Raw genomic sequence first — 20,541 nt, 5'->3', positions numbered from 1 at the left:
ATGATCAAATAATAAGAGTGGTAAAAAAACATTGTATTGCGTATCGACCAACAATAACCATTGGAGCGCCACCCACTCTCATGTTACAGATATTTGAATGTATTGAAAGAGTTAAATTAACTTTCTACTAAGAAATAATCAAGGACCATGGCATTAGACATCATCGAGGGCAGAATCATAAAGCGCCTCCCCAAAACGCATCTCCCAATCCAGCCCCCTTCAAAGATATAAGCAAAACAAAAGGAGCTCCAATATTCCACGTGACAAAGATGCACTAAATGAAAATCATTGAAAACCATCCAAGCCTGGAGTAATTCGAGAACAATCTTCCAATTCAACAAATGGAGGATATAATTATACGTGCCATGCCAAGCAAATACCTTGGACAATATTTGATAAGTTTTTATGTTTGTTTCTTCAAGCAAGATACCGATACATTTTCCTATCATTTTTATCCCTCTCCAAAAACTCCCGCTCAATGAGGGATTCAATTCGTTTCTTTATGACAACAGGATTTGGCAGGAACCGAGCCTGCAATTGTTTTGTCACCTCAGCAACAATGTTATTATGATCTAAAGTCCTCCGCGACTTCATGATCCTCACAATTGCTGCCTCGATCTGAGGCTTCCTGTCCTCCTCCACTCTTTGTCGGGTTTCCTGATTTTCGGGTTCAGACTCCCTCTGTGCAACCACGGTACCTATTTTTACCTTATAGAGCTTGCTCGTGAACTTGTCATTGAAGAAGAAGGCATCATCCTCAGCTATGTCCTTGCTCATAGGCTCCTTTCGCAAAACATTCTTCCCCTTCACACAGGCCAGAGACTGTAGGCATCTCTTCAAGTCTGAGGCAGGTATCTCTGTGGCTTGCTCAATCTCTTTATAACTCAACCGATCGGCATTGTTGAAAAGCATCAGTACACACATCTGGTAGGTAGAAACATTCAGCTCATGCTTCTGGCCCTTCCCAAAGGTTGCTTTCAAATCAGCAGTGCCCATGTTTGTTTGCCAGGACAGCCTTCGCCCAGTATGGGTCCCAAGATAATAACTCCTGAACTTCTCACATACCCCCAAGATTTCTGCTGGAAGGTTGCATGTAGCACTTGGTTGAGTAGGCCACGAACCTGTAGTGAGCACCTGGACAGCTAAAGTGGGGTTGTCCCCTAACTCAGCACCATGGCTTGCGTAGAAGCCCTGCATTGTATCCTGAGAGGTCTTCATGTCAGTAAACATACCTTCCAGTTTAGACGTAAATTGGTAGCCACACTCTGTTTTAAGCTTAACAATCAAACTTCTTTCTGCATCATCAGAGACCGTTTTCCCAGCAAGAAGCCTCTTGGCCAAATGTTGTTTGTAATACTTCTCAAACACATCTTTCTCTTGTAGGTAACGAAAAAGCATCATGACCTTGTCCAGCACAACCTCCACATCTTCCTCACTGACACCTCTCAGTCCTTTTCGAAGCTTGTCATCCACAAACAAAGAAATGAATTCTGGGGACCGAGCATTCAAATTGATAAAGTATTCAAAAGAGGAATTCAAAGCATTCTGGAATGTCTTGTCATTGCCAAATGCCAAACTGATGATTTGGTCATATTTATCCTTTAAATCCAACAAACGTTGCACGAAGTCTACTGGATCCCTTAACCTTTCTGGATCAGTCACTAGCTGCTTACCAGTATCCCGAATGTATGAGGTCATGACATCTCGCACTATAGAGAGCCCAGCGGGCACCCTACGAAACAAGTTATACATCCTCCCCAAGTCCTCATATTTGTCATTCACAAGCATATTAACTAAGCCTGAGTTCTCCATGTGAACTAGTCTGTGCATGTGACTTTCAATCATCTCCTTTTCAACGACATTAGTTATCTTATCTAAACTTCTGGTATCCAAATAATGGGACACTCTCTCCATTTCTTCGTTCAGACGTCTCTCCGCCTTCTTCAAATAATCCCCACAATCACATGACTCGATAAATTGTTGAGATTCAAGACGGTAAAAATCTGCTGAAACTTCAAGAAAATGCTGCTCAAAGTCTTCTTGGTAAACAGAACAACCTAAATCCATTAGCATCTTTATAACATTCCTCATCAAACCTCTATTTATAACTTCACCATTCCTTTCTCTATACACAAGCTCAAGAAGTGTCTCCCGAAGCCTAGTTTGGGTTTTGCTGGAGTGGATAACAACGTCTCTCCATAAATTCAACCCAAGCTCATGAACTGGGGTTTTGTGGGTGCTTGGTATGAAAGTCCTATCCATATACATCAATATATCTCGGATCATCTGCAATGCCTTGTTATGATCTGCCCATTTCCTGTTCAGCTCTTCCAAGAATACCTCCCCCTGAGCTGCTTCAATTGATTTAGATATTTCACTTAGATGAGAAGTCATGGTTGTCACCAGTCCAGAGTAGAGTTTCTCTCCAAACTTATGCAGCACCATATTGTAAGCATTCCTGAATGCATTCAGAATCTTAAACATCAGAAAAGGCAAGGTGTTCTTATGCAGAAAGATAGAAGCAGCATCTCACACAAAATATTTATTCTAGTGTTTCTTATTTATTTATTTATTTTAAAAAAAAGTGCAGCTACAGCAGTTGGCAGCACTTGGCAAAAACTCCATGGGATTAACTCTGGCAAATCAAGCTGCAGTTTTACTTCCAATTTTCCGGAAAAAGTATTCCCTTTCAGGCTTTTTCCTTCTTAAGGTACAGTTTTATCATCCCAAGCCAGCCATAGACTGGGTGCCCCTAAAACTATTCCCCACTTCATGCCCCTTGCAGGGCACAAACCCCAGCCAACTCTTGGAGGAGACAGGAGGTGCCAGCCAAGAATATTTCCCTACTTTCTCACTCATCCATTTCCAAAATTGTCTCAAATACAATTATCTAGTTTCTTTCTTTTCGTTTTGATAAGTAGCTTCAATTATCAAAGCATTGTTTCTTGTTTGTCCCACATCAGTCCACAATTAAGGGTTGATCTTAAGAAGATTCTTTGAGATATTATTTTGGAATGCCCATAAATGATTGGAAGGTTGGGAAGAAAGTCACGAGTGGACCTTGATACGAGAACTTTGATACATGACTACCATAACCAATTTCATATGGATATGGACAAAAATTACCAATAAAGCATCCAAAACCTTGTATATGTGATGAAGCATCGAACTGCAACTTTCCTCTCCCACAGTGGTGCAGCTTCGAATTACAAGATAAATTATTTGTAGCTTCTTTACCTTAATTGCTAGTTGAACGAACAAAATAAGGGGCATGTATCCATGTCATTTGCTAACTTCATAGTGCAAACACTTAAACGAAGCAGCTTTGATATTAAATCTGTTGACTCCCATTCTTGCACTCCACTAGACATTAAAAGCACCTTGATAGTCAATGATCTCAAAGTTTATATTTAGGATACATGATGACTCATAGGATTAAGGAACCAGTGCCCTCCAATCAGCGAACCAGTCAAGATTGGTTGCAATCAATCCATGACTTGAAAGTCAACGTTGCAGATTAGTTGACAAAGATCAAAGGGATCTCAAAACAACTGGCCTGTTAATTCTTCTCATGTGTCTGATTTAGCTAGAGCCCATTTGGCAATTCAAGATCAGGGGTATTGTGATACTCCATATGATAAGAGGATAAGGTAAGTGGTGTATGGGATCTCACATTGCTTGGAAAGGAAAAGTTCTTGCTCTTTATAATATTCCAATGGGGTTCCAATAGTATCATTAACTAGTTTTTTTGAAGTATAGGTCATATGGCTTGGATATTCCATTGGAACATTACAAATGATATCAGAGACTATCCCAACCAGAAATGTGGGACTTGAGCCGTGCCACCTACAACGGATGGGCCCGATAAGGATGTTGGGAATTTAAGGGGAGAGATTGCGATACCCCAAATGATAAGAGGATAAGGTAGGTGGTGAAAGATATATCCATAAAACATGCACATAAAAACAGAAAGAAAGTGCAACATGGTGAGAAATCTCACAGGGAACATCAAAACAAAGCAATACAAGGAAGCTAAAATACAACTAGCAGCACATAAATATGCCAACTACATATCCTAAAACCTAATGTAGCCTCAGCAAGTCTTGGAATGAAAGAGTAAAAAATGCAGTGTGATTACTACATAAATCTCCTACCCAAAAAAATATATAAAGCTCCAACTACCAACCAGTAAGGGTTATTAGATGAGGATTATTATATGCATCAAATGGTTTTGAAATTATGAAACACATCCACGTATTTGCAGATATGAGGCCGAAATACAAGACTCGCGAACTTCCTATCCACATGCTAGCCTTCTTTTCTATTTTGAACCACTTTCAAGCTTTAACCATCCCTCACGACCAAGATACTCACTATCAAAAGTCAAACATCATGCGAAACTAAACATGAACATAAACAGCACAATGTAGCATGAAAAGTGAGAAGGGCCTGCACTCCCGGGATTACTTGGGACGCTATTTCCAGACACCGGTGCTAAAAAAAAGCATGAAAAGTGAGAAGGGACCAAAAGTCTTTGCCCTAGGAAAAGCGATAATAAACACTCGAAAAATTATTGCAAATTAAAAACCCAAAGTAGGAAAAAAAATTACACATGAAGTGCACCGACTATAGTTATTGAGCATTTAATGTTGCTAAAAAAATTCACACAAGTAATCATAAATGTCATAAAGCCCACTTCACTTACCTATTTCTCATCCAATTTAGACCCTACAATTCAGGAAAAAAAATTATGGGATCTTAACAAAAAAAACAAAGCATGAAAACAAGGGAAATCCCAGTCATCTATCCGGGTTAATCTTGAAAGATTAGAGTAGTATAATAGTCAAAGCCCAAAAACTCGCTTAATAAGTTATTGAATCGATCATCACCAATAATAATTTAAATAAAAATGTGAGCTAACATAGGAAATGAATCAACCTATATGTTAAACTTCAAAGCATAGATAAATAATACGAGATTATGCTGAATATGTGCACGTATATGAAGCAAATGCACAAAACCTATAAAGTTCTTCGAAACTGAGCCCGCTAGCATTGTGATTGTAAATCTCGTGGATCGCATGCTCTAGAATCTTCCACGTCTTCTCAGGGTATTTCGGATCCACCACGACCCGGTGCTTAAACGCCTCAATCTGAAAGTTCTTCTTCTTCTGAGCGCTCATATTCTCCGATTACAGCTCTCTCACAAGCCCTAATAACACCACAGATATGCCGACTCTCCGTATAACCCCAAAGCAAACCCGAATTATCCCACGGGCCGTCAATTCGAACCCACCGATTGAGACGGAAATTATACGGATCCCATAACAAGAAGAAAAAAAATGAAGCCCAACCTTTTTGGCTCCAATCACAAGGTGAGTATCAGGGGATTCTTAGAGTGGTATACCGAAATTAGGATTGCCGACGTTAAGCAAACGGGCAATTAGGGTTTTGTTTCGAGAGAGGAATTAGCTGAAATTTAAGAGTTGAAAGGAAGATAAAAGAATCTTGAAATCTCTACCGTACGGTTTTTAAAAGGTTCAGATTAACGTTGAAAGACCGGCCGACGAAGATATGATAAATAATTTGTCTTTTTTTTTTTTATTATTTTTTATTTACATTATGCATTTAATAAGACCAAAAGGAGAGAAATAATAATTAAAGAAAAATGGAGAAAATAATTTAGAATGGTGAATACTTAAAAAGTAAACCATCAAAATAGATCATTTTGCAGTTCAAATAGCTGAAATTGGGACTCTCTATATTGAAATTCTACGACTTTGAAGAATATTAATGTAGTGTTTTGGTGTGTGAAAATTGAGTCACAAAATAAAGAAAATCTTCTTTTTGAAACCAATCAGATGATAATGATATGATTGAAGTAAATCTATTAGAGAAATGATAAAACAAAGTCTGATCCAACGATTCTAATTCTGACAACACAACTTTAAGTTACATTCTATAACTGCTACTCGTACATCATTTAAGCTTTCCATCCGTCGCCCCGACATTGTATAGCAAAATGGTAATTTCGTACACTTTCATCGGAGCACAATCCAAAAGTAAAAGGAGAGATGCTTTAATTATAAAAAAATTATATAAAAATAAGTTTATAAATTGGTGTGATTTAATATAATATATTATATTATAAAAGTAATGTTAGATATAATTATAAATTGTATAAGTATCATATACTTATTTAAAAAAAGTAAAATTTATTATTAAAAAATTTATTTTTTTATGTAAGTCTCATATTTACTCATTTTTTTAAAGGAGTATGCGGCACTTGCATATTTTATAACTGTAAATATAATTTCTTATATTGTAAAATTAATTTTATTATAAAATAGATATAACGTCTTATCATACTATAGTACTCTCAAAAGAAAAATAATATATACATAGAATATGTAGATGTAGATACAACGGGGATAATTATGTCCCTACAACCCCCAAGCATCATAAGAAGGAGATAATAGAGAAGAATCAGAAGGTGTAAGTAGGCCAGATATTGTCTTGCTCAGATCTTCAACCTCTACCTGCAACCTCTTTATATGATAGCAAATCTCCTCCAGAAGCTAGCCATGCAATGATGACTAAGTTAAGAAACACAAATCAATTAAGTTGAGCTATAAAATGTCCTACAGGATCGATGTGGGAGCTAAGTTTATTCCTACCTTGGTTAATGTCCTGCTCGATCTGTCCACCTCTGTGGATAACGATAACAGTGCTTGAAGGTCTAGAATGAGGTCTCTAACATGATCATTTGTTGCAATCTTAGAACTTGATATTCTGCTGGAAACTACCATAGCTAAAGCTGATGCATGTGGTTGGGAGTTTTCTGTGAGGAAAAATGGCAAGCAAGAAGAAGACTATATAGAGCAGCTAGCTAGTTAGCTTCAAATGGGAAGAGGAATCAACAAAGATATTCGAGGTCGGGCCTGTGGAACCCATTTGTCCATTGTCTGCTAGACCAAATGGACCCTCCATTATTTGGGCCTCTTTGTTTCTCTTACAGTACTGTTAATTAATTAATTACATCATCATTTATTCCATCTTATTCTTTTTTTTGTCAGGAGCATGGAATATGACATTTAATTATATGATATTTATGACACGTGTAGAGCATGATAATTATAAAGAGTAGATGGAAATGGAGTCCCATCGGATCAAATAAGAAAACGTCATCCCATTAAACATATGACAAAAAAAAAAAAAATTACAAAACATTATCCACGTTCAAAGCACCGTCGAGACGAAGTCAAAGAAGACATCATCACCAAAACACGAATTTCCCAATGGAATGCCATTGCTGCTGATTTGATTGACATAACAATTTAACACACACCAGTTTTGGATAGGGATAATACAGGCCCATTAAGTATGTTGAAGCCCAGAAGTTTCAGCTATACTGCCTGAGGCCCTGAACCAGAGAAGAGCTGGTTGACCCGGATCCGGACCTCTTTAGAAATCTAATGGGCCTTAAAGCAATCATCGAGTGAGCAAATGAGGGGTGTACTGTGTAGCCCACAGCCGCTTACTAAATTTGTTTACATATTTAGAGTCTTAGGGAGCCTATTTAAGGATCTTGTTTAATTATTTATTGATTATTACTTTGCATTGTTTAATAAGCTGGTGGCAATCCAATGGCTATGGATTCATCCGGCGTCGGTAGCATTGTTTCAGTGATGTCACATTGATGGCATTAACCTGAGGAGTGGAGAGCGGGAATATTTCCTATAGAATGAACCTTGCCATGTTGGCCCGGTGGGGGGAAGTGGTCTCAAACAACCCTAACATAGGACAGGAGGTGATTTAAAAGCATAATCATTCTAAAGCTGAAATTCAAGAACCAGATTCAAGAACTTGGTTTTCAAAACTTGGGCTTTGGGCTTGGAAGGATCCAACCTGGTCTCAGTCAGTGTATGTTCCCTACAGGATTTTGTGACCCAATTTTGAAATAACAACACCAGTGCCCGTCTACGGCCTATAGAATGGTCCAGCCCAAAATTAAGCCCAAGGTTTACGTTAGCTGCTCTTGTTAGTTGTTTGTCTTTAATTTTCCTACTAAGCTAGCAGGGCTGTTCTGTCCTGTAATTGATAGCGACACCTCGGATGTGACATGAGAGTGGCCCCCCGAGTGGGATATTTTCGTAAGAGAAATGCTTGGATCCCCGTTTTGGTACCGATCATTTCTATTGATATTTTTATTTATTTATTTAGTGAAGAAGTAAATATTTTATAATAATTTTATCATTTTTTAAAAAAGTATATTTAAAAAAATATATAATATATATATATATATATATATAATAGCCTTCTGATAGAGAGTGTCAGGACTCAGGAGCCACTCCTCCAGCACTGTCCTTTGCAAAATCTCCTTCTTTTGGATACATGGGCGTTATATTGAGGTTGGACTGTTCATCCGAATCATATTTTTTATTTTCGGTCCAGTTCAAAATCTGAAAAATCGAATTTCGATTCGGATTTTAGCCCAAAACAAATATGGATTGGTACCCAAATTGCAAAATTTGGGTATATCCGGTATGGATACCGGATTTTAAAACCTAAAACCCGATTTTTTATTTTTTATTTTTATCGTGCAGTTTTATGAGTTCTACAATTTTCTCTGAGATTTTGTTGTCTTTGTTTGCCACTGTTTCTACTGTCCTTCTTGGTAGCAAAAGTATTGGCGGCACACTTGGAAATCCAAATTTCCTTCCTCCTTCCTCATATATTCCCTAGCACATGATCAAGAAAAAACCATAAACTATTGCACTCATTTGTGCTCACGTAGATAAAGTTAATTCGTTTAAAATATTACAGTGAATATTATTATTTTTTTATTACTCTGAGCACAAATGTCAAGTTGCTATCTCGAAGTCCATGTATTATTGAGAGGAGGGGGAAGGTCTGTTGGAATTTGATATTGAAGAGCCAGAATAATCGTTGGCTCCAATGCTTATTAAGTAAACATCAAAATATGAAAAAAAAAAAAAAAGGTTCCGGATTTAAAATCTGAATTCATCCAAATTTTGATCCGAATCTGACTCTGGCTAACTCGATCTAATTCTGGGTCAGGATTGAAACTAGGGTTCTGGTCTATGAGTTCCAATTGCTAGCCACCTCATCACCAACACCATCATCTCATCAACGATCAATTAATAAATATGAATGTTATTTTAAAATTTCAAACTCAAGATTTTAAAATTTTCGATATTTAATTTGAAGGGAATGTTGAAGATAATAACAAATCAATAATTTGATTTAATATGATATTATCTTGATTTAATTTTCATAATTATCAAATCACTTAAATTTGATATTATCTGAATGTAATTTTTATAATGTTTAAAATATTATCTTGATTTTCATAATGTTTAAAATATATATTTATTTTATCTTATCTCAATGTAATTTTTTAATAAATAAAAATATATACTTATATTTAGCAACAATTAAGAAAAAAAGATATAGTCCTCAAAATCTCTTTTTCTCTTTTACTTTTCTTCATCTTTTTATATTTTATTTTATTTTCTATCAGGATGCAAATTTGCAATACCAAAAAAAAAGCGCCATTGAATTCCAATCAGAAGCTTTTTCTTCCAGCCCTCGTGAGTTGTGAGAAACTTTTCCCTGTTCATTCTTTTCACTATTCTTTTGATAAACAAGTCATTTCTCAAGAGACAATCTTTAGAACACGAGGAGTGCGATAAAAATAATTATTTATTACGAAAATAGATTTATTTTAACTGAAAATAATTATTTTATTGAAAATAACTGATCCTAAAATTATTTTATTAAAAATAACTGATCGTAAAAAGTTATTTTTTTTTTGTAGTGTGACGAGGAAAGTTGCCCATAACACCACATGCAAACTCGTGCTCTCAACCAATTCAGGCAATGCATGCACGAATTCAAATAGAGAATGATAGTCTTTATGGACAGACCAAGCGGCCCATTTTCTTGTAGGGTAAGTCACGCAGCCCATTTCACAGTGCATGGCCATTTTTCGTCCAGCCCATTTATACCCTAGTGACAGATATTGCTTAGGTCTTGGTTCAACTTACATTTGGGCCTGGCGACCTTGATCCAAATCTTCGGGATAAGACGATGGTCAGATTTTTTTTTATTTTTTTATTTTATATAGACCGGCCCCCAACAGGCCAACAAAATAAGTTTTGGGTGTCGTGTAATGCATTATTTACTATAAGACCTATTATAATTAAAAAATAAATAAATTAAAACATCAATAATTTTTATTATTGTGGGGTACACTTCAGATATGTGTTTTAAGTGTGTAAAAAATATAAACTAGTAAATAATTTTCTTTTTCTTTTTCTTTTTCTTTATAGATGCATGGCTGATCTATATATTGGAGATTCTTTTTATTTAATTAGTTTTAATTATGAAATATGGAAAACTATCATTAAAGCGTACCCTCGTTAGGGGGAGGGCCGGGGTTCTTTTCAAACATCTGAAGTCAACGAAGCCTATGATTGAACAATCCAATAGTATCTAATTTTAGTACAGAATTAACGTTGGAATACATGAGATCAGATGGTCGGTGAAGCTAGCAAAGATTAATTGAAAAGAATAATTAATTAAGTTGTACGCATTAGGTTAAGCAATTAGTGGTAATAAACAAATAGCATCGAACGTGTAGTACAAAAGTATTGAGTACCGGACAAGGTGGTCGGTGAAGCCATTTTTTTTTGGTTTAAAGAGAATTAATTACTATAGTTACGCATTAGGTTAAGCAATTAATTAGTTGTAATAAAGATATATTAACGTGCGATGAAGAAAGCATGCAGCTGCATATGCTACGACATCGTTGATTGTATGTCGGAGATTCAAGAATATCAAAAGCCCTTGATCTGCTACAAGGTATATATATATATCCATTAATACGTGCAACAGTACTTTTTGTATTAATAGATCATCGATCTCTTTGTAATTCGGTCTGGTAATCGGAGATGATATTCTAAATTTTTATAATATTTTGTTTTTTTTTTTAAACTTTAAGAGGAAAAAGAAAGCAAAGAAAGAAAGTCAGCAAATGAAGTAAAAGGATGATGGTGAAAAATAAAAAGCAGTACGCAAAAGCATTGTTTCTTTTAGCATAAATCTTGCAAATCAAAGTGAGGGATATGGCCGATTGTCGGAGACTCATGATCACTAATTTCTAGCATTGAAAACGAAAAGGAAGTACTGTAGTAGTAGCAAGAAATAGTGAATGGAAGTTCATGTAGTTCATAGGGCGGCAGGGAGGGAACTACTGATCCGCATGCACTGGCAGCACTGCATCATGGGGGAGTCAATATATATTAATTAAACACGCTAGCTATGTATGAAACTCATCATTTCGATCATTTTTCATCAATATTGGGCGTTCCAACTGATCAATGACCCCCAACTAGCTACCAACTTCCAACTGATCACACGAGTCGCTTGGCTGCTTCAGTCCATACCCAAATCTCTCTGCATGCAACTCATATTAAAGAAAAGAATGTCATAAAAAAAAAAAAAAAAAAGAGTAGAAAAAATGGAAGGAAAATGCATCATATATGCAGCCTATCTACTTGGAATATTGAAGTAATAGATCTAGCTAGCTAGGAGAACAGTAGTACTATTCCCAGCGGACCCCAAAATAATTGCAATTATTTTTAAATGAAGACTTAAGAATCACCCAACCACCCAACACCTCACCCCTCCATACAAAATAAAAGATCAATGGGTGTTATGATCGTACATGCACGCGTGTATACCACTAATTAAGAAAAATAAGAAAAAAAGTTTAAAGGATATATTATTCGTTGCATGGTTTGGTCAGTATAGATAGAGTGAACCTTTCTGACTATTTACTATTCAAATATCTTATGACTTGAAGGATAATTTTATTGATGATCATCATGATGTTTATATCAAAAGATAGATATTAATCCAGCAGCCTCCTATAAATTATATATAAACCCCATATTATATCTATATGAACAGTATATATACACTATTCATGTCACATTCAAGCTGGTGATCATACATGATGTAAAGAAATATTGCACATCATGTAATATTAGGACAGTCCTGCAATCAATGAGATTGTATGATGTCGATCGATTTTCCTTTGCCTTTGGAATGCTAGCTAGCTGTGGTCAATTTTGTTTCCCCAAGGAGCCTATGGCAACGAACCGTCTCAATCTAAATGGACTGATCCCCTTACAGAATGACACCCTAAGAGTGGAATTGCATGCGCGCCTTCACAAGCTTATATATATATATTAATAATGGCTATTCCATTGCGCGGAAATTCGAAATTTCCTCCTTGCTTGTTTCCAAACTGTTTTTGAACTCATCTAACCCCGTCCATGATCTTTCTTTTTACCCAAAACAAATGGGGATTGCCCAAAATATGTTACATTTTTTTCTTCTTTTAATTTTAACAACTTCGATGGTTGTTGGCACAAATCGAATATGGTTTTAAGTAACATAACAAAGAGGAAAATGGAGTGGGGCCCTAATGGGGGTCTTCCAATTTTATAGATACACGTGACGGTGCCTCGACGTACGAAATAATGGAAACTTCACGGCTAATATATATGCTCGTCTTATAAGGAACCTCTTCGTCCCCATAAGATGTGTGTACGTACCAAGACTAATTAAGACTAGCCACGTGTCATGTCGTTTCTCTAGAGAAATGGCATGTGACACGAGCCTTTGACAATCAAGGGGATGGTACCTACACTCACGTAGTTGTGTCCCAAACAAGGAAGAAAAACAATATTATATATACGAGAGGTAGATATAGACTGGGGATTTTGCTTGGTGGGCATTTAATTGAATTATATATATATATATATATAACCCAGATCGAAGATTGAAAAAAAGAAGAAGACATTAGTGTAATAATAAACTAAGTTTGCATGTGCAAAGATTAGTGTATTGACTAGTTATACGTGGTGAAGCAAACCTCATTATGTGTAATGTATAAACATAATAATAATGTCTCTGTTGAGATCCTTGATCTTGACTAGCTACCATCTTTCCTCCAACTTGGGTATGAACCAGTTACAGCATGCCATGTCAGGATTAGACTGATCAAGTGCCCTGAAACAAAGGAGCGGAAATTCAAATGGCTTATAGTACTCGAAATATGGGATATTTTTGGCAGCCTTTGATTTGTTGATGCAAATGGGGGTGATTGTGCCTTGTTAGAGAGGATCCCTGTCCTATGATCACATGCTCTTGCGCATTGAGACATCTACATGAAGGCCCACTTTGTTAGCTCAAAAACAAACATATTTCTTAAAGCCCACTTGAGATCATACCCCAACTTGGGAACATATACATAGGAAGTCTATGCGCTCTCTCTCTCTCTCTCCTTCAAAACACCAAGCCTACTCCACTGCTTTCTCCAATGCACTTGTCTTCTTCACATACAACATCACTGTCTATGCTATTGTTCTCTCTCCCTCTCTCTTTCACGGCTCCTTTTCTCTGTGGTCCTTCCTCTTTATATCTCTCTTATCGCTTTCTTCATTTATTCACAGCTTATATCGCACACTAGTCATTCTTCTCTTTCTTCTTCCTCCTCCTCCTCCGTTGCTTCTTCTTCTCCTTCTTCAAGCCTGCCTTTCTTCGTTAGAGGAAAAAACTTATTCCTATTGGCTCTTTGCGAGTTGCTTCTCAGCTATATTATATATAGATCCTGAAAGGCTCACTTTAAGACAAACACAGACGAAACTGATCTAGTGATGTCTAGCAGGAGGTCGAGGCAGTCGGGGACTTCGAGGATCACAGATGACCAAATCATCGATCTCGTTTCCAAGTTACGCCAACTTGTTCCTGAGATTCGCAATAGGCGTTCTGACAAGGTGCTGTAACCCTCTATCTTTCTCTCCTGTCTCTCTGTCTCTGTGCACAGTCGGGTTGTAATACCGTAGACCCAACTGCAGGAAGGCATTGTGCAAATGTAACACAGGCCTCACGTGTAAACCCTGCCATCATAATATAATAGCATGCACTCTCGTGGGTAGTTTCAAATTTGACCCGGATAATGAGGAACTAACTTCTAAACAACATATTAATTTTCATGGTGGTTAAGGTTCTCATTGACCTTTACTTAACACTCTTTTGGTTGGACCATGTTGCTACAAAGTTTAGTTTTTTGTACATATATACTAACTTCAGCGTTTATAATTTGGTTGGCCCATATGGCCTGGGCTATATATATATAGTAGATATGGTTCAGAGTAAATGCTATGTTCGTACATATATGGAATTAGCTAGGAAGTGATTGCTGAGTTGGATTTGACTTTGCTTATTGCAGGTACCTGCTTCTAAGGTCCTACAAGAGACCTGCAACTACATCAGAAACTTGCACAGAGAGGTAGATGACCTGAGCGAGCGACTTTCCCAGCTTTTGGCTACTATTGATGCTGAGAGCGCCGAGGCCTCGATTATTCGGAGCTTGATTACGCAATAAATTAACCCTTAATATCCTACTCTACTTATATATATATATATATATATATATAGTTGTGGTTTTTTTTATATATCTAGGTTTTGGTCACTAGATCAAGCAAGGATTAGTGTATTTTAGATTTCCGACGTGGATATATAGCCGCTGTAATTAAGTGGTATAATAAGAGGACTTGCACTAGCAAGGCCTCTTTAATTGCATGCAAAATGAGGTTGATTGCAGCTTGAACTCATGTACTGGTCGTGATCATCAATTAATGGCAAATACAAATTAATCTACTTTAATTAGCTTTTGTTGGTAACATCTGGATGAGTTGGCTCTACGTCAGCATATATATATATATATATATAATAAGAACCCCAAATCAATATGCATCTTAATTAATGTGTGCATGATCACTGATTTGATCAAGTCTCTTGTTTTCTTATGAGCAGCTAGCAATATTATTATCATTAATCGACAAACGGGTAGCAAGTAGCTAGCAACACCAAAAATAGCGACAAAAAAAGGCCTTTTTATATATAGAAATTACATATATATATATATATATATGGTGACACAAAGGGGTGTATTTATTTATTTTTCTATATTTTTATATGTACTTTTAAAGAGGTACGTACGTACGTACGTCCAGCAATTTATAATGATACAACAAATCCCATTTCCTTTACAAACTTGCTTTCATGGTAATTTACGTGAAAATATTGGCTTAGTTTTTCAGATTTTGATCATGGAGCTTGCCATAGATAGGTGTTTGGGTCCACCAACTAAATTTTCTTCAAAAATATGATATGCTCTCTGAAATCTTGTAGATAAAAAATACAGATTGCCATGCTATATGCATGCATGCATGCTTAAATTAATAGAATATTACATTACCAAACACCTCTTTTATATATATATATATATATATATATTTATATATGGGACTTGCTAGGTACAAGTGGTTTGGCGTACTAAACTGCGTATCAATACTCACATAATTTTTTTTATTACAAAAAAAAAGAAAAAAAATTTTTAGAGAAGAAGAAGGTCATCTGTTTCACGAAAATCATTTTCGTCTTCAATTCATATTGTTTCATTAAATGAATGTCTTACATTTAACATTGGTGCGCGATTTGGTGTGTGAAATCGCTTGTAAGAAAACTTTTCCTATATATATAATATACTGATCAGGAGGCGTACGTAGAAGTTCCTCTTCATTTGCATCAAAAGACGTTTATGGTAATCTTTACAGCCTTTTGCAGAACTGGAATTGTTCATTAACTTTGCATTCAAGGTAATTCCGTACCTTATAATTAAGGTGTAAGGCTTCACAGACCTGATCAATTCCCATGGAACAACAGATTAAAACACAACATCCATCAACAAGATTTCCCTTGGGCAAAATGGGTTTGGCATTCTGCTATTCCAAAAAAAATTTCAATCACGATGTGGAAGGCCCTACATGATTGTCTTCCTGTGGATGATAGAATTTGCAGAATTGGTATTCCTATTGTTTCCCGTTGTGATTGTTGTTCCAGTTATACTTATGAAGATCTTAATCATATTCTTGCGGGAGGAGATTTTGCTGAAAAAATTTGGCGTATATGTTCGGTGGTTCTTGGAATTCCTTGGGTGGAAGGTTACTCATGGAGACAGAGGATGGAGTGTTGGTATAGGAGGGCAAAGAATTCTAATCGTCCTGGTCAATTGTTGGGACTTCTTCCGGCAATCATCACTTGGCGGTTATGGGGCCGTCGTTGTAAAGCCCGGATGGAAGGAGTAATGGAATCGGTACAACGTACAAGTTTGGTGTTCCATCAAATATTGGGTTTCTTGGATTGCAGTTAAACTTAATAATGTTAATTTGCTCAATCGGCGTGATGAAGGTATTTTAAAATGTTTTAATATGCCGTTAAATGTCATGAGGAAAGAGATTGTCATCCCAGTCAGGTGGAAACAGCCTAAGCAAGGTTGGGTAAAGCTGAATGTTGATGGTTGTTCTCTAGATAATCCGGGCCCTTCAGGTGCGGGAGGAATTATTCGAGATGAGAAAGGTAATCTGGTTTGTGGGTTTGCAATAGCAATGGGGCATCATTCGAACAATTATTCTGAGCTGATGGGTTTACTTCATGGGCTTCGATATATTGGCTTGATGGGTTTTTTATTTGTAGAGATTGAACTAGATTCCTTGTTATTACTAAATTGGTTGAAGAATCAGAGATGTGGCTTATGGTATATGGAAGACTATTGGGATGAAATTCAGAGTCGTCTAACTGGGATTAATGTTTCATTAGTTTACTATTATAGAGAATGTAATTCGGTTGCAGATGGTTTAGCTAAAATGGGTGCTAATGGTATTACGGGATCATGGTTGTCTCTTCCTGAGTTGCCTCCTTCTATTAGAGGTCACATTAGGCTAGATAGAGGGGGCCTCCCTTACTTACGTAGAATCCGAAGCAGTTGATAGAAAGCTATGTGAGCTAGTCTTTTGAGAGGTATGTCTTTTTTTGCATTTGATCATTTCATTTCTCACTCTATGTTTGTGCATATTTTGTTTTGCAGGTTGTTATTTTGAAGGTTTTTTTTGGAGACTTTTGTATAGTGGTTGAGTTTATTTGGTTTTTTAGGCTTGGGTTTTGGTTTTATTATAATATTTGTAGCCCCCAGGCCTTGGGTTGTAACCACGGTTTTCTTACGCCACAAGTGAGGGTTGATCAATAAAATTTGGGACGAAGTCACAATTAGACATGTGACTTTCGGCTCTTCTTTAAAAAAAAAAAAATACGTATATACGAAAGCACGTTGCTAATTAATGACAATAATATATTATATTGTCATCGCTATATATGACGTGCGATCAAAGAAATTTGGGAAACAGTCGGCTCGATCCATGTAATTTAGAGGACTCACAATTTATGATATGTTTGGGTTTCATTGGGCGGGGTGTAAGACAATAGCGATAATTAAGCGTTTTAGAGTTAATTAAACAAATAGTATAGATAAATACTCTAACCATAAAGAAATTATATAAAAGTAATCTCATAAATTGATATGATTTGATGTGATTTGTCAGATTATATATAAAGTTACTTTTATTATAAAGTATATCTTATATATGGATTATATATATGAACTAACACCAATTTATAAAATTTCTTTTGTATAATCTATTTATGGCTAGATCAACTCCTCAACCTACGCACGTTAAGATTGATTTGCACGGCATGCAGTAGTACTACTCCTTGAAAGGTGAAAATGATTGAGATTGCTCATCGACAATATGAATTAAACTCTATTTTCTATCATAATTTTCTCCTAATTGATCACTTTAATTAAGACCTTAAGGCCGGTCGACGACGTAATTGGCCGGTTAAAAACTACATATCGACTCTCGAATTAAATGGACATCACTGGCCGTACGTTCGGGTTTAAACCCGAATTAATTAATTACTGATCAAGCTATTGCATGGGCTACTGCATATATAATACTCTCTGAAAAAAGAAAAGCTTTCTCATAAGATATTAAAACAAGCCCCCCAGTTCCCCCCAATTTATGGAAATTAATGCTAGAATTTTCATTTTTTTTCTTTAATTTTTTTATTTTCAAATTTTTAATTAATAAAAATTAGGGCAACCTAGAATATTTTTCCATAAATTAATGAAAATGAGACTGATTAATTATTAATAATTAATTAATTACAATGGGGTTTGATAATCATCCAAAAGGGTTATACATGATCCGAGATCAGTGTTATCCTTTAGTACTTCTCCATAGATCATGTACAGTTCTTCATGACTTGTCGTACCAATTACCCCATTCTCTCTCTCTCTCTCTCTCTCTCTTTGAGGAGGCCAGACATACTGAGCAAGTGAAAGAGGAAATTAAATATTGTGTGCATATAAGAGATCATATATATGGACAAGAAGTCATGTGCAAAGCATTAATATTATCTAAGATGATAGATATGCATGATTGATATAACTACATAAATGTAAGCTGAGATATTGATTAAAATCATGTGTAAAACTGTACGGTTATAGATGTTGAGATCATGATATATAATTAAGAAGGGATAAAGAACATGATAGGACTTAGATAGTAGGCGATTTTCAACCTTTCGATCTTTAGTGTTCTCATCATGTAAGTGTAGATATCAGGATTCATGATCCATCGATCCTCTCTACAATCAAACGCAAAAACGTGCATATTCAATACCTCAAAGAGAAGAAGTACATATAATATATATCTTGACATATACATGATTAATCTTTAAGGCATTAATCTACATGATACCGATCTTGAAGGAAAAACCATGCATTTGCTTCGCTGAATAGAAGATCCCCATGCTGCCTTTAGTTAGTTTACAGCTTATTAAACAAAGAGACTTTCATTTGAATTGGCCGCGCGCTAATTAAACTATAAATGGTTTAATTACTTATAAATCTGTATGATTATATATAAGATAACGGAATTAAAGTTATTGATCACTAGGCCGTACTGTTGAACTCCTTTAGGGAATGTTTAATTTAATATAAGTAATTGACGTGATTTTATGTGATCCATTATATATATATCTGCTTTACAATAAAAGTAATTTTACAGTTTGTGAAGTTATTTTTGTATAATATTTACTTTATGACTAGAATATTTCTCTATAAGTAATATTAGTATCGATTGCATGCCTTCAATATATAGTATGATGAAGGGAAATATTCAATAAAGTCATTTTGTTCCCATAATTAATTAAGTTTATTCACGACCACGGGTAGTACGTACGTACTTGGGATAATTTTCAGCTAAACTTCCCAAGATCAAATGGCCGGTTTTTGGCATTTTCCGGTGAGGTACTTTTTTTTTTTTTATAACCATTTCCTATTTATAATAATCTTCATATATATATAGTAAAATTAATTAAGCCTGTGCAAAACAGCTGATCTCTTCTGACTTCTTAATTTGTTTTTGTTTTTGTTTTAATTCTGGTAAAACATTTATTATATATATATATATATATATTTATATGAAGAGAAGAAAAGAAAATGAACAATTAGATAGCTAGGTAGGAACCTACAGTACATGATCATCCTTCTGTACTCTCTGTTAATATTTTCTTTCAACAATTCTTTAATTTTCAATGTACTTAGAATAATTTGGACCTTAAAATATTTAACAACAAATAAATTAGAAAGAAAATTAATATACCTTACGTTTTAGAATTTGGAGGTCGAGTATAGTACTCCAGCTTGTTAATGTTGTTCATCAAGCATATATATATATATATATATATATATATATATATATGTATCGATCTTTCTCCAATCGGGAAAATATTTCTATCATGTGGCCGTAGCCTTCGCTCCATGAGAAATCATGATAAATTAGTAACAATATTTAATTGACAACTTTTATATAACTAATAAATAAAATAATTATTTTGACTTTATTTTATTTTATTTTGATTTGATGTATTCAAATTATTATTATTTTTGAAATATTATATTAATTAAGAAATCGTGTATGCATGACTTGTTTGATCTGTGCCATGCACTACTCTTGTTTTATAGATGCATGCTAAGAGTCCTTTTTCCTTTCTTTTTTCTTTTTGTTTTTACATTTCCCTTAATTAGGTTATATATGTGAGATGAAAAGCGTGGTTAGGGTTTCCTAAACAAAAAAGCACTATTAAGATTATCCTGATCTGTAATTTTCTATTTGGGACGCTGCAAGCAATCTGAAGATCAGAGGTATAGAAGAGGAGTTGAGCCCCTCCTTACGAGCACTGATCCCTCTCTTACATTTTTTTCAAAATCAATAATTATATTTGAAAGTTTTTACACCATATACTATCTACGTGATATATTGTGATTTAAAAGATATATTTTAATATTTAAAAATTTCAAATTAAATTATATCACGTGAATAGTGTGAGATATAAAAATCTTTAAATTATACTATTCTTCTACACATAGGAAGGATTACTACCAAGTTTTGATTGAAAGAAAGTAGCATGAGGGAAATATTTTGCCTTAAAATCCTAAACAACAATGATTTAGGATTAGTAATCAATCTTCACCCTTGTT

At 35.3% G+C, this 20,541-nt stretch overlaps 2 protein-coding genes across 3 annotated transcripts; one reads left to right on the top strand and one right to left on the bottom strand.

Annotated features, from left to right (window-relative positions):
* Positions 1-228: 228 nt before the first annotated feature.
* LOC109002603 (cullin-3A-like) lies at positions 229-6,844 on the bottom strand. Of its 2 annotated transcripts, none has more exons than XM_018980431.2 (2): positions 6,677-6,844; positions 229-2,458 (listed from the first exon to the last, which is right to left on the bottom strand). In XM_018980431.2, exon 2 carries the CDS (start codon positions 2,443-2,445, stop codon positions 418-420), a length of 2,028 nt encoding a protein of 675 aa, XP_018835976.1. In that variant the 5' UTR covers positions 2,446-2,458; positions 6,677-6,844; the 3' UTR covers positions 229-417. The 2 variants fall into 2 exon arrangements, with proteins under 2 accessions (XP_018835976.1, XP_018835974.1); XM_018980429.2 differs by lacking the exon at positions 6,677-6,844 and adding an exon at positions 5,022-5,527.
* Positions 6,845-13,484: 6,640 nt separating this feature from the next.
* On the top strand, positions 13,485-14,762 carry LOC109002575 (transcription factor PRE6-like). The gene is made up of 2 exons (XM_035695004.1): positions 13,485-13,870; positions 14,326-14,762. The coding sequence occupies exons 1-2, from the start codon at positions 13,751-13,753 to the stop codon at positions 14,479-14,481; spliced, it is 276 nt and encodes a 91-aa protein (XP_035550897.1). The 5' UTR covers positions 13,485-13,750; the 3' UTR covers positions 14,482-14,762.
* Positions 14,763-20,541: the final 5,779 nt, after the last annotated feature.

Source organism: Juglans regia, chromosome 10, assembly GCF_001411555.2.
Source record: "Juglans regia cultivar Chandler chromosome 10, Walnut 2.0, whole genome shotgun sequence".
NCBI classification, from domain to species: domain Eukaryota; kingdom Viridiplantae; phylum Streptophyta; class Magnoliopsida; order Fagales; family Juglandaceae; genus Juglans; species Juglans regia.
Note: the sequence above shows the minus strand (reverse complement) of the source record. Positions and strands in the feature narration are given on the sequence as shown.